Source organism: Azolla caroliniana, unplaced genomic scaffold (genome assembly GCF_043228905.1).
Source record: "Azolla caroliniana isolate FFs.n. ecotype wild unplaced genomic scaffold, voAzoCaro1.0.p SCAF_16, whole genome shotgun sequence".
NCBI lineage: Eukaryota > Viridiplantae > Streptophyta > Polypodiopsida > Salviniales > Salviniaceae > Azolla > Azolla caroliniana.
The window spans coordinates 4941592-4957006 of NW_028230451.1; the positions used below are offsets into that span (position 1 = coordinate 4941592).

Sequence of the window (15415 nt, forward strand, 5' to 3'; positions counted from 1 at the left end):
AGTAATACATGCCAATAGATGATGAATTTCCTAAGTAAGGTGGATTATGAACCAATAGAGGGAGTTATCATTTATATCATTGTAGGCATGAAGCATTGTTGAACCATCAACCATCATCATTTGTGATATTTTTTATCTAGCTATAAATTCTTAATTGGGATGAGAGAAGGTTATCGTCAATATGATAATGATGATTATTCAACAAGGAAATATTTAATATTGCAAGATTTGAATGTTCTCATTGATAACAATTGTGACTATTCATCCATGTATTAATGGAAATGGAGTAATGTTATTATAGGTTTCGTTTATGCTAAATACATTGAATTACCAGCCATTGGCAAGTCTATTGAATGTAGATAATGGAATGATTAATAGAGTTGATCTTTATACTTGCCCAAGGCAAATTTCAAAAGTAAGATGGCACACTAAGTAAACGCTGGAAAATGTTTCTCACCACTATATTGGTTCTGATATCTTAACTTGTTAAAGTTTGAATTGGATATTTGGTACAACCCTAGACAAACTTGTATATTGGAGATAAAGTCAAACTTGGTTGTTTGTTTCTCAAGGCAAAGTGGTACACACAAAAATTGGTTCTCATGATTGCTTGTTTTTGTCATTGCTATCCACCAAGTGTAATTATGGAAGAGAGTCAAGAGTAGGCATGCAATGGTGAAAAATATTAGAGATTGGTCAAGTGGCTTTTGCTAGTGCTAGATTAGTAAAGGTGCTTGTGTAGTCATGGATCTTGGATTCATATGGAGGAGAAAGAGAGCTTGGCTTTGTAGCTATGTAATATGCTCTTAGTGTTATGCAAACTTGCCATGGCCTTAAGAACAATGAAAGTTCACATCTGAATTCAATATGGGGAAGCTTGGCTTGGTAACTATGCAATATGCTATTAGTGCCATGCAAACTTGACATGGCCTTAAGAACAATGTAAACTAGGTCTCATGTACTTCTTGGATATGATCATATTTGGGAATTATTATCCACTTTGCTTGTTCTTGCTTCTATGATGCCAAAATTTGGGATATATGACTTGAGCAAATATTGGTTATCCAATAAGAAACCTACCATATCTACAATGCATACAAATGATGAATATCTTTGAGAGATTAGTTGGTGGTGAAGGTATCACTTGCACTTATGTATATCATGGTGGTGATAAGTGTTGGATGCAAGAGGATGACAATGCCATCTTCCATTTTGTGAGGGAGTGTGTTTCTTAGGTGGGCAGGGGCTGATCTTCAATCGTAGCTTCTAAATGTTGACACATGTATACTGACTGGGCAGGGTGGGCAACATAGAGATTCCTTACACACCGTTGTCTCATCGGTAAAGCCATTTGGGTTGTTATGCCACGACTCGAGGCTTCATTTAAGTAGTGGGCAAGTTTTGCTCGGGAGCGAGTGCATTACTGGGCCCTGGCCCCACCCCAAGCTATAATGTAAAGGAGGGTGTTTTAAGACACATAACACTTCTTTGGAGAAGGAGGTGGGGTGTGTGTGTGTGTGCTCATGTGTATGTGGTTTAGATGATGTTCTCCTGAGTCCTTCCTACATGATTGATTGATTACAAGAAAAAGGCGCATATAGTGCCCTTACACAGATAGAGAGGGCGAGAAAGACAGAGAGAGGGATAGGGATCATGGAATGCATTTTCGCTTCTTCTTTTTCTGATGAGTAATTCGAATAATTAGGGTTTCGTTTTCGTTTGTTTTCGTTTGTTTTGTTTTGTTTCTTTCCCTTTGTTGTTGTTTTCATTTATCAATGGGGTCAAGAACAGAGAGGGCGCATCAGAAATACAGGGAAGGTCAGTATGAGGAGGCATTAGAGCTCTACAGCGATGCCCTTAATGCTGCCAAGCTTCTTCAACACAAGATCGCTCTGCACAGCAACAGGGCTGCCTGCCATCTCAAGCTTAAAAGCTATAGAAAGGTATACATCCTTTGAATTCTTCATTTTTTTCTTAATCTAAAGATTTTTCTTTTGAATATATATGTTGCAAGATGGCCATTTTTTATGCTAGATGTCTATTTTGAGAGAGAAAGAGAGATGGTAGACGTCTTATGTTGATCATGGATGTGTATTTTGAGAAAAAGAGAGAGAGAGAGAGAGTGGTGATAATGAGACCAGTAAACCTTACAACTATAATACGGTGTGTAATATGAATGTCTGAATAAAAACTAATCAATAGAAAAATAGAACAAATTATTGAGATGGAGACATTGATTTGAGTACAAAGTATAGAGATGTTGCTTATGATATGAGTTTGAAGCTTGAGAGAAATGATGTACTAGACATAGTATACAATGTGTAGTAGCAGGAATATTACTATGGCAGAAGATATCGTAATCAAGAGGGAGAGAAAGAAAGAAAGATATATTAATGTTTTTGAAGACCAAAATTGACCCATGAGACAAATGATACTGTAATGGGATGTGTACCCAATCATCGAAGATAAAATAAAAATAATGGGGGAGAGAGAGGGGAAAAATCGGCTTACGAGACAAATATTGATTGCAAATGTGTGAATTCATTTCATTTATATAAAACCAAAAATAAAAGCTGTAGGTTTCATAAAGTTCCGTGATCATTATCACAAGGCATGTGGTGGAAGGATTGTTTAGATTTTGTTTACAAGCATGAAGAGCATAGCTAATATGCAAGGGAGTGGTCGTGATGGGACTCTGGTGAAATGATGCTATGAAAGAGTTTAACAAGTCCATTGGGGTATCTTCGAGCGGATCTGACATGGTAGGAAAGTGTACTCTCATCAACACTCCCAACATCTCTGTTTGTACCCCGAGGAAGAAACTATGCTGTACGCTACCCCATGCCAAAGCACACCTCAATGCCTTTCTGATGGCTGAGAAGGGTAACCACATCTCCCAGTGTCTCAGATCCGAGGACAGTGATGCCTCACAACTTGCCAAGTTCAGCCTCTCGCCTATACCACCCTCCAATAACTTTCAGACTTCCGATGAGGTGCGAATGGATTTCTAGTTTATGTTCCAACCCCACATGTTGCTAACGGAAACCACCATCTTTTCTCTGCTGCATACTGAGAATCTGATGAGGGCCTGCAGCAATTCATTATCTGCTTCCAGCAGTAGCTCAGGAAGCTGTCTTACAGTCCCCACAACATTGACTTGAAGACTACCGTTCCTTTTTTACTCTTTAGGAACTGCTACATATGACCCTCCTTGTCATCAACTTCTCGGGGTTTATCTTTAAAGCTGTAGTCAACCATGTTCTAGACATGGACTGTGTCCAGATGAGTCATGCCTTTAACCTGAACGTATTATGTGAAACCCTCCCTGATGGTGGAAGAGGGGGGGCTTTTTGAAAAGCTGCACAATGCCCAATGTTGACCGTTTGTTGACTGAGTGTACCTTTTACATCAAATGTGCCCCCTGCCACTTGTGTGGACAAAACATTGAGCAGTGTGATTAGAACTTCCTAGAAAAAAGACTACCAACATCCACCACACGAATATCAGCAAGTGCCTCAGTCACAACCACGTGATTGAAAGAATGAATGACCAACTAGCACATCTCGATTACTGGGGTAACTATAGAGGAGTGAACCACTGCCAAGAAGATCAGAGGGAGGACTACAGACGAGAAAACTGATGGGAAGACTACAAACGGGAAGACTGGTGCTGTGTTGACATCAACTGCCACGAGTTCAAGTCCAAGCATGAGTCTCTTCAGCTGCCAAAATGATGGAATGGTCCGCACACTCAACTGGAGCCCCACTCTGCTCTGTGCTGCGATCAACAGTGGCATTAGTCACCAGCTGTTCTGCCCATCACCCTGTCATTAGTCCACACACTCAAGTGGAGCCTCACTCTGCTTTGAGCTGCGATCAACAGTGGCATTGTCACTAGTTCTGCCCATCAACTTTTTTAGGGAGCCACCTTGGCTGACTGTGCCTGCACTGCCAATGAGACCAAATCTCTGGACTCCCCTGAGCTCCAGTGGTATTTCTCCTGCCAAGAAGGACACACGAGCATGTTTTGTTTGGACTGACATCCAAAATATGAAGGGATGGGCTGATTGCCAACTTTATTGGCACTTGTACCGTGAATGTCCTTCAGGTGGCAGTGACAATGCAACACTGACATTGGATATAATAAGATTGCATCCAGCGGCATCACCCCTACGAGCATCCAGCAGGATCACATCCGATCAGTCCCTGGTCATCACCCTCAGATGATTCTGTGGGCATCACGCTCAGATTTCCATGGCTCTGGTGTCCATGTGCTCAGTGAGGCCATCTGCCAATGCCTCAGCATCACCAAGTGGGACAAATGCACGTTTTGGTTATGGATGACAGACACCAGCTTGGTCCAGCCTCTTTAGTCTTATAAGACCTACTCGTTTCCCAGCGGAGGTACTTTTTCACATTTCACCCAGTGTCCTCTGAGAACGTTAATATGTTTGAAGGGATTGTTGACATGTACGTTGAGGCATAGATGGACAATCATCCTCTTTTTGCGATTGATGTGGTCTATCAGATGTTTCTATTGGTTCCTTGATTATTGTCATTTACTTCTGCATATTGGATCCCTTGGGAGTGAAATAACATAGTCAATGAATAAGACTTGTGTCTGTGAGAGCTCGAGTCAGATCTGAATGTATTTAGTCTCTGCATCCCATTCCACTACTTGTATGCGAAGAACCGACAAGAGATTACACAGAAAATGCTACGTCATCTTGAACCACAAAACAAAATATGAATGAAAAAACTTCCTTAGGTATTCCGGTTGTCTGACAATCATTTGGCCTAGAAGATTTAATATACCAAAAGGGCCTATAAGATAGAGGAAGATGGCAGATAAGACCCAACAAGATATGACATAGAAAAGGTTATTTCATCATGGGCTACAAAACAAAATATGAATGGAAAAACTGCCTAAGCTATGCTGGTTATCCTACAATCATTTGGCCAAGAGTAAGAATACTGGGAAAGAGAGTAGCTATTTCTCAATAGACTTCTTTATTTTCTTTTCAACAGTGATCATGTTTCCAGTTGCATTGCGGCACGATTAAAGCCGATGATCGTAAGCCATGTCCTTCATCATGACCTTAAATGAAATAATGTAATTGCTGTGTTGTAGTTAAGAGAACTTCAATACCTTTTAAGAGAAGGAAAAAAAAGGAAAAGGAAATGGAAAGAAGGATATTATCATAAGGTTGTCATAGGTTGACATAAAATCTAGGTGAATGAGTCTAATAGGAAGACCTGATAATGCATCTTTTCAAGTGAAGACTGAATTATATAATATTGCAGGCAGCGGAGGAATGTGGTGCAGTTTTAGAATTGGATGCAAAACATGCAGGAGCTCTAATGCTCCGTGCGCAAACACTTGTTGCAATGAAGGACTATCATTCTGCTTTGTTTGATGTGAACAGACTCCTTGAGATCAATCCAACATCTGATGTGTATCGCAATCTCCAAGCTCGGCTTAGAACACAAGTGGTAAGTTTGTAGCCTAGCTGAATAATAGAATGTCTTTACATTATGTTGCCGTATATACTTGTTCCATATGATACCTAACAACTTACTTTGCTTTTGGGACCTCCAACTTTGTGAGAATAGGCATATGGTCTCATTCTCTGAACAACATAAGTGGGTAAAATAAAAAGTATGGTGAGAATATCACGCATGGAGAATATGACGAATATCACACATGTGTCAATCTATGCATAGATATGCATGTAATGAGATAGAAAGCTTTATCATTCATATGAAACTAGTCACACCTTTTTTATTATTACAAATGTAGAAGCCAAGTACTTGGGATCTATTATAAGTTATTCCAAATTAAATAGGAATCAAAGATGTAGGATAAATAAAACTTTTATGATATTTTCACTGTAATTCAAAGCTAGCATTGCTTCCACTGTTGAAAGGTAAATAAAAACCAAAGATGTAGAATAAATAAAAGTTTTACAATATTTTCTTTGTGGTTCAAAGATCAAATTCTCCTTGTAGAACGTGTGGGAAACAGGTTAACTCATAGGGGTGCATTGATGGGATACTCTAAGCATCTCTTGTTAGGCTGTTGGGCATGCTATTGTATGTTTCTGAGAGTTAGGGTACTTAATTAATACCTAGTATGCCCTTACATGTTGAATTTGGACTAAGGCTTGTGATGATTCACCATTTCTATATTAACAAGGTACAAAGAGTATAGAGTTGTGAATTATGCTTACAGCTAGATGTCACCTAGAATTTGGATTGGATATATGCTTTTACGAGTAACAATAGATTAACAGGCTGAACAGCGACAGGATAATGGATTTAGGGATCATGGGCACTGGGCACTGGGCACTGTTGATATTCATCTTTACAGCCATGGTCCTTCATCATCTATGGCACCTGAATCAAGCACTGTGCTTACCACAATATGTGATTTATTACATATGGTGTACTTTCAGTCATTGTAGTCTGTAGAAGACTTGTATAATGCTTAGGCAGGATAGGATGTACACTTTACTAACTCTCATGGTGCAAGACCACATTGTAATAAAATTGATTATATGATCTCAGATTGTAGGAGAGTCTCTTTGCATCATGAGAGTTAGTAAACAATAGGTAATAATGAGCTTGGACAGTTGGGCTGTTTTAGTCAGCTGAGATCCAGTGTGCTTCCTTTGGTCACTTCTTATTTGTTGTGTCTGCACAAGGCGTTTGTCTCGATATTTTCAGACACTTGATATTTTCAGTCAGGCTACTATACAATCACAAGCCAACCCTCATCAACTATGCACACATCAAAAGGCTCAATCTGCTTTCTGCTTAATCTCTTCTTCTTCTTTCTTGAAAGAACTTTAGAGATTTAAGCTGGCCTATGAATTAAAAAAATCAGAAGAGTTTGATGGCTGTAATAGCTTGCAACTACCCAACCACCAATAGTGACATGAGCTCCCTAAGGTCTTTCGACGTGAAAGTCAGTGAACCAATCCTCCTTAGGCACTAGGTCGTGAAGTCTGCAACAGCCGAGAACTAGAACCAGTAACTATCGGTATCTGGCATATATCAAGTGGTCTACTATTAGATCCAGTTGTAAGTTGATCTTAGCCATGACCCCCTTTCCCCCAATAATTGAGATAGTCTTCATTTTGCTATCAACGCTATAGATGGTTAAAATGAATACAGCCTGTAACGTTTGTACTGCTCGTAGCTCTCATTATGTTGTTTTGTTGTGCTTCTTCATCGAGTCTTCTTGCCCAACCTTTTCATTACTAGTGCTTGCAGTAATGGGTATAATATCCCGCCAGGTCTCTGATTTCACATCTGCTTCTGCGTCTGTGATAACATGTGCCTATACTTCTGCCTGTGCAAGCAAGCAAGAAGGGAAACTCCAAAAAGGCAAAGAATTAGCAATGCCCGGAGGTAGTGTAGCAGAATCTTCCAGTGAGTGTTGAATACACAAAATATAATTCTCTCAAATATACCCAGCGCTTGATATAGATCATTTTTCTTTGTTTTTTGTTTTGAAAACCCTCCTCAGGAAGGAAGATCATTACTGGTATTTTGTCAAACAAAAAGTAAAACAAAACAAACATGAGTTATGTAAACCTATATATGTATATTATCTGTTCCAATGGCTATTATGTGATACATACCTATAATTATATATATAAACCTATATATGTATATTATGTGGTCCAATGCACATGAACTCAGCCATGACTGCTCTTGGATGTTAAAAGGGAGCTTATGTCGCAGACATGAAAGCTCTCTAACTAATATCAAGGATCTTCAATCGCGTCAGAGGCGTAAAGCTTGTGCGTAATTATAAAAGCTCATGGGCCCAATTCATCCTTGAAGCATTCTATACTCGAATACTTTTTCTTTGATTTGATGACCTCCCAGGTAAATTGAAGAAATATTAAGCCAGTCCTGAACTAGGTAGCTAAGTACAAGATACAGGGGTCATGGCCCATGGGTACTAGTAATACTAGGAATTCATGCAAAATAAATAAATCTGGGCGAAGAGACAGTTATTTCTCTCTTTTATGAAGGCACTAGCTCCAATACCTGAAGGAGAAGATGAGGCACCTGAGACTGAAGAGACATCATCAACCACCTCTGAATCATCAACCAATCCCAAATTAAAGGGATGGGAAGCGATTCCCAAGCCAAAAGGACATTCCGGACTTGATTACTCTCGATGGGATAGTCTTGCAGGTGATATTAGTGATGGCGATGAAGATGATGATGACAGCGATGACAATGATTCTTCCCCACAATTTAAGTTCCGTTTACGAACTGTTGGCGTACGATCTATTGATAAATAATGCATTTCTGATATATGTTCTTTTGATACCCAAAGTTGTAAATGCTATGTGGAACATATAAGGTGGCTGCTAGCCGATTATTCTTAAAATTGATTTGTAAAATAGAATTTTGAAGGTATGACAAAGTGGTCCTTAGGATGGAATGGATTGTAAATATTTTAATAAATGCTTCTAGTTGTCTTATAGATAATGTGATGTGTTTTGTGTTGTTTACTATTGTATTTTGAGAAGGCGAACACAACATGATATGCATTTCTTTCTTTCTTTCTGTCTCGTGCATTGTAAGCATAAGGGTCAGCATTCTATCTCGTGCATTATAGGAATCCAAGGAAAATGTCACTTTTTCAATTGTCTTCCCATGGATTCCAAGTGTCAATTTTCCGAATCACAGCACATAGCACATCTCATATCACTGTTTGAAAGTGTCACCAATTCATATCTCATTGACGATGCTTAGTCCATCCTCATTTTATTTCCCATCCTTCATCGTTCTAGGGCATACAAAACAAAAGGCATATCAAGCCCACTCACACTATGAAGCTATGAGCATGTGTCTAAGTACATAGAAAACAAATTATATTGAAATGTTTAGATTTCATCAATTTTGTGGATACATGACCATCAACCAGCTCTATCTAGTATATCCAAAGATCAAAGTTTCAAATCTCAAACCTTACGAAATAATTACTCTTCAGTTTGATAATTTGTAAACACATTCAAAGAGAGTTATGAAATTTAACACATTCACAAACAACTTGGACCATACATCCTCTCATTGAAAAGTATTTTATTTATAATTCTACAGCCTTGGAATACCAGATATTTTTTTACTGCTTATGCTACCTACAAATTCAGATTGGCTCTATGTATTCATGTAGCATCCAAAGGGACAATTTTTTATTGATCAGCACTTTCCATGTCCTAAACCAATGTAATGAAATATCATCTGTGGCACCAAGATCATAATTGAGACTGGAAGCTCTAACATATATATGTTAGTCATCCTTCAACTTCAAGTCTATGGCATGCACTTAAAACAAACTAGAGAACTTTTCCGGAATGGGCAAATTTCCCTCTAAAGCTTGTACTACTTGGCTCATTTTAGGTCTCATTTCCGGACTTTGAATGCACCACATTGAAATCTGTAAGAGAATCTTTGCTTTCTCGAGTGATTCCGGATTGTCTTCCACAAACTGTATGTTATTTTGGATGAGATTGCGTAAGCCTGAACCTAATAATCTACTACTTTCAGTTGTCTTCCAAGTCGAGGAAGAATTATGGTCATGGCCATGGCCATCTAATGCATTACAAAACTCATCAGCTCCATCCATTAAAGATGCAAGATCTTCATTGGACAGTTCCTTTGGCAGATCAATGGTGGTGTGTCCAAAAACCATCTCAAGTAGGATAACACCAAAATTGTAAATATCCAGCATTTGAGCACCTATGGCCTCTGGTGACATAACCAGAACAGTAGAGCTTTGTTTACTCAACAAAAGCTTGTGTGTGTAATATTCGCAGTTCTTTCGTGTGTCTGTGAGGCTCAAAACGTTTATCTTAGGTTCGTAGTTCTTATCCAAAAGTATTCTAGAAAGCTTCACACCAACTGGAAGTATACACTGTCCACAATCCTCATGAATATAGGTGAGACCCCGTGCTATACCAAGGGCTATCTTAAACTGTATAGACCAATTTAGATTGTCTATTGTTTCCTTTGGTGAAAGATTTCCCACACTGCCAGGTGAAATCTCGCAATTCATATCCCTCTCTTTTGTTGAACCTGTTATCCATCTATCCAAAGAAAGGTTGTCCATGTACTCGAACACAAACAAGAAATCAGTGGACAATTCAACACAATAACCTCGAAAATGCACGATATTCGCATGATAAGCATTTCCAAGTGCTATGACCTTTAGGCAACAAAGACGGAAATCATTGATATCATTCACCTTCACCATCTTCACTGCAATTACAGTATCATCAGAAAGAATGCCTCTGAACACAGAACCAGAATCCCACGAAGATATTCTCACACTAAAATTAGCTGTTGCTGTGCGTAGATCGTGTAAAGCAAACTTTGTTATGAAACACGGTATGGAATTCAGCAGTATTGCTTCCCCAGGATTCACCTCCATGTGCTTATTATTAGGCAAGAGATTTTTTTTTGATTTGTAGAACTTTGGAGTACGAGGGTCAGGTTTATGCATTTGGATTTCTTCATTTCCTTTAGTTTCAATACCCTTTCTACGATGATCGATTAACTCATTTCCACCACTTGTTATAGATGAGAGCTCATGTCCATGGCTTGAAAGCTCGGCATAATCAAATTCAGTTGTGAGAGATTGTAAAGAAACCTCCTCTGGATCATCTATTCTCATCAGTAGTAGTTTGAAATGCCTGAGAAATTTGCAAATCTCTTTGAAATTTGGTCTGCATATGTATTCATTGTCCCAGCATTTCTCTATATACTTAGATAGAAGAGTAGGGCAAGAAACTGGCAATTCTGGCCTTCCACCATTCATGACAAATTGATGGATCTCACAGCGTAAAGTCCCATCAAAAGGAATTTTTCCAGTGAGAATTTCATAGCATGTCATTGCAAAGCTATAAACATCTGCTTTCGTTGTATAATGTTTCTTTTGATTTGAATCAGTTTCAGCCACATCTGAGCTACTAAAAACTTCTGGTGCCCTCCAATAACTAGCACCTTTCATCGATGAAAAGAACTTCGAGCTGTTGAGCTTAGCTTTTGCCATACCAAAATCACAGAGCTTCACTCTCACATGTCCTTCATCAAGGAATTCCCTGACTGTGCTATCATTGATCAGAATATTTGATGCCCTCAAATCTCTATGAATCACCTGCTGACTATGCAAGTAATCCATTCCTCGGGCAATTTGAAGCATTATGTCCACTGCCACTCTCAATGAGAAGGGAGGAGAACCAGAGCTTGATCTCTTCTCAATATGATTCCGAAGATTGCTACTGCAAAGTTCCATGACTAGATGGCACAAATTAGCTTCTTCATTAACAGACCATCCTATAAGATGCACAATGAATGGGCTATGAAGCCTCGCCAGTATTGATGCTTCTTCTTTGAAAAGCAGTGAATCCCCGCATGGTAGCTCTTTCACAGCAACCTTTATTCCATACCAAGAAGCTTCATAAACTTGCCCAAATGAGCCCCAACCTATAAGTCTCCTCTTGGAAAAATCGATATCTTTTGGATGTATTGAGAGACATTCTGGCAAATGATGTACAACTGGTCGAGAGCCCATGCAATCAGCATTATATTGCACCTTTTGCAGCAAGTATGCAGATATACGGTATTTATTCTCTTCCTCGACCCTTAATGTCCTCTTTTTCCGCTTACTAAGAAGCTCAAACTGAGAGTGAAGGCCGGTTAGCATAGTGATTAATTGCTTCCTATCTGCACACTCGTTGAACTTGTGATGAAGACTAGACATTTCTGCATAACATTCTGAAAACCTTCTTGAACATACTGCATCGATCACCTCTAGAGTGCAACCTTTAGCATGATGAAGTGTAGCATCCAAGGCAGCTACAGACCAAAGAAGATCATGAATATGAACTTGAAGAGCATCTCCGATATCAACTTGAAACAGAGCAATCCTCCACCAGTCAAGTGTAGAGCAAACAAACATATAAGCTTCCAATTCTTTCACGGTTCTATATATTTCTTTCAAAGCATGCTTACAACTTTCGAGGACATAAAAATCGTCTCCCGAATTTGTTAATGTTGACAAACATTCGGACATGTTGCAGCTCACACTACTACGTCTTCGAAAGGAGCCAGAGCCAGAGCCAGAGCCATCTGTAGTATAATCACTATCAGTTGAGGAAAACAGTGAAGTATGAAGAAACTGAGGCCAAAATTTGGAAAGTTTAGAAGAGAAGATCGAAGCAAGCAGCAAACATTGTGTCGAGTTTATCATCAATTTGGAGAGAGGGATCTTTCTGCAACTCCTTATGTCTGCTATAGCTTCAGCGACTAGATTGTACCAATCCATGCCAGAAAGCTCATCAGAGTCTGGAGATAATTTCTCACAAGAATCCATCGTTTGAAGCGACCCTTGTTTTGACATATTCACTAAATCTAGGTATGAAAACTTTGTGCTTTTGAAGATTGAGGTAAACATATATAACCTATAAAGCTACAACCTTGTTCATTGAATCCAGCCATAGCAGAACCATGTTCCTAAAGAGTGAATTGCGCATATAGAATCTATCGTATCTGCCACCATACAATTAGCAGAGCTCATATGTATAAAACAGTACATAGAGATATCATGGCTACTACTACCAGCCATAATAATTATACATAGCAAGACTTGCCGTATGCATATTTAAAGCCATGTTAACAAGAACTTTCTGATATTCCATTACGATTACAACATCTTATTTGCCATTACCTCAGCTTTGCAATAATAATAATAGTGTTCCTGACCATCTGCAATGATAAGAAAACCTCTGGATGTGTCCCCGGATCTCGATCTATCATATGATAATGTTATTGATGTGTTTCCCACCCCAACAATATCTCCAGATTTTTTCTGAATAATAGCTCCCCGAGTTAAGGCTCCCCTGTTCTGGTTAACAAATATTTCTGATGAATGAATGGCTACAGTTTGACCGCATCGCTTTGCCACTATACTAGCAAAAGCCATTCAAAGATAATTTCTGCCATGTTTTTGCTTTCCAAATGCATATTCACAACCTCAGCATGTGCAAAATCACATGAGGCCATTCAAGAAAAAGTACTAACCTTGTCTGATCTCTGTCTGTCTGTCTGTCTTTCTTTCTTTCTTTAAACTCCTCTCTTCTTCTTCAAAATGATGTCAAAAGAGGCATTTGACCCATCTCTCTCTTTCTTCACTTCACTTCACTTCACTTCATTCACTCCACTACCTGCACAAAGGAGAATGAGAGAAGACCTGGGAAGCAAGCAGAGAATATCTGTCTCACCATGTATATATGTACATATAGCAAGCACATAAGTACATTTCCACTCACCTGGTGGAAAACACACTAATTGACTTGACTAGTCTGGTCTCTGACTGGTCTGGTCTCTCCAAAAGAGTTCCGAATCGGAAAATTTTTTACCCATCGTTGGCATACATGGGCAGCAGAGAGAAATGCCGAGACTGTGGTCCGCACACAACCGACTCTATCAGAGTGTCCACTGTCCGAAATAACTTATGATGGGCACAATATTATTACTCCCGTATATGATGGCAGACGATCCCCATGTCTTTGAAATGAATAGCACAATCCCAATATATATATGTGTGAGACCTTTGCTAAAACCTCTCGAGAATCAATCGTCGAAACTTTCCATTAGGCATTCGTCCATGGTGGTTTTTATTTTTATTTTTTAAATGGATTTTCTTCAATAGTATTAAGAAAAAACGCCCGAATGCTACAACTTGAACCTAGCTGGCAAGGAGGTTACAACTTTTCTTATACAATGATGTAAAAAAATCCTAGGTCCAAGTATCGAACTTTGTAGAAGATGTTTACATTTGTTGATATTCAAGAAAGAGTTCATGGTGGTTATTATAATGGCAGAGTGGTAGTTTCTATGAATGCATACGAGAACCTTTATCCATGAATGCATGTTAATACTAAAGCTTTTCGTGAGAAAGACATCGAATGAGAATGGGCTCATGAATTTTGTTGATATCAACGACGTTTCACACCTTCGTTTGGGTCTAGTGTGTAAAGGTGATGAATTTATTTATGTATGAAATGTTTGACATGGAAAACGTTCGTATTATAGATTTTTTGTCAAAATACCTTGCTTTATCATTTAAAGAAACAACTTTGATACTTAAAGTTGCAATATTTTCTTGTCCAAAGTACTACAATAAAGATTAAGTCAAATTAGATATGTACATCAAGTGTTACGTAATCATTTTTGGGAAAGATTTTCTTAAGTTCATTAATCAAGAAGAGCAGAATGGAGATCAACTATAAATTATCATGAGGATAATCATAATGAATAGGAGTCATCAAAACTATTGATATGGAAGCTTTCGACAATAATTATTGTTTTTGTTGCAGTCATCATCACTCACATGTGGAAGGGGGGTTTTCTTAGATGAGTAAGATAAAAAAAAGAAAACATGCTTAATGTTTATTAAAATTTAAAGTTTACGAAAGAGGTTTTTCTAACATGATTAAGATAAATAAATAAAAAACATGCTTAGAGACATAGAACGTAATAAATGTGTTGGTGCACGCGTACAAACATTTGAAAAAGACGTTTGGAAACGAACGTGTTTAAAAAGGAGAAAATGTGTATTCGTTTTCTTTCTATCTTTTTCCTTTTTATTATTGAAAATTATCTTACCTTAGTGGTAAGTTAATATAGTATTATTGCCTATGTATCATGTTCAAAACCTACCTTTGTCTCTTTCCCGATTGCAACATTCATTGGTAAAGTTCTTGAACATCGAGAGTCGCTACTCACTTTCACACGTATCACGTAAAATATAATATTTTTGGTCTCATAGGTCATATTTGACCTTCGAAGACGATAATATAATCTATCTATCTCTCTCATTAGTGTCATGTTTTCTTCATATTCTTGAATATACATTTTATGATTTTTTGAACGTTTGATTATAAATTATAAATTATAATGACATATTTTGATTCAATCTCTATAGTTCATACTCATTTTTTTTGTAAAGTTCTGAAGTAAAGAAATTGATACCTTCACTAGTTGCAAGATAAGAACATCGATAATTGCAAGATGAACTCACATCAATGAATGCAATTATGTCTTGGGAAAAGTACTAGGATACCCCTAGAAGTTCGTCTATTTACCAGAATGCCCCTGGAAGTTCCAAATTTACCAACTATGTCCAAAAAATTACACTTTATAAAGTAATTATACACTCAAATCTTTGGTAAAACATTAAAAAAGACCAAATTTCGAACGTGTTTTTGTATAAGCATGGAAGGGCAATTATAATAAAAGGAGTTTGGATCATTGATAACAACATTGACATGTGACATGCGCTTTTAGGCAGATTGATAGATTAAAAAACAACAAATTTCTAAGGCGTG

General features: G+C 38.1%; 2 protein-coding genes across 2 annotated transcripts; one reads left to right on the forward strand and one right to left on the reverse strand.

The window, feature by feature from the left end:
• The first annotated feature begins 1625 nt into the window (after positions 1–1625).
• On the forward strand, positions 1626–8528 carry LOC147853711 (Tetratricopeptide repeat (TPR)-like superfamily protein). The gene is made up of 3 exons (XM_087332431.1): positions 1626–1943; positions 5304–5492; positions 8045–8528. The coding sequence occupies exons 1-3, from the start codon at positions 1776–1778 to the stop codon at positions 8318–8320; spliced, it is 633 nt and encodes a 210-aa protein (XP_087188557.1). The 5' UTR covers positions 1626–1775; the 3' UTR covers positions 8321–8528.
• Positions 8529–9092: 564 nt separating this feature from the next.
• On the reverse strand, positions 9093–13244 carry LOC147853712 (uncharacterized). Its single transcript, XM_087332103.1, has 2 exons — positions 9164–13244; positions 9093–9119 (listed from the first exon to the last, which is right to left on the reverse strand). The coding sequence occupies exon 1, from the start codon at positions 12478–12480 to the stop codon at positions 9352–9354; it is 3129 nt and encodes a 1042-aa protein (XP_087188229.1). The 5' UTR covers positions 12481–13244; the 3' UTR covers positions 9093–9119; positions 9164–9351.
• Positions 13245–15415: the final 2171 nt, after the last annotated feature.

Coding starts and splice junctions, on each gene's coding strand:
- LOC147853712 (XM_087332103.1), bottom strand. CDS start 12,480: ATGTTTACCTCAATCTTCAAAAGCACAAAGTTTTCATACCTAGATTTA.
- LOC147853711 (XM_087332431.1), top strand. CDS start 1,776: ATGGGGTCAAGAACAGAGAGGGCGCATCAGAAATACAGGGAAGGTCAG. Junction 1,944..5,303: donor AGCTTAAAAGCTATAGAAAG/GTATACATCCTT, acceptor ATAATATTGCAG/GCAGCGGAGGAATGTGGTGC. Junction 5,493..8,044: donor CTCGGCTTAGAACACAAGTG/GTAAGTTTGTAG, acceptor TCTTTTATGAAG/GCACTAGCTCCAATACCTGA.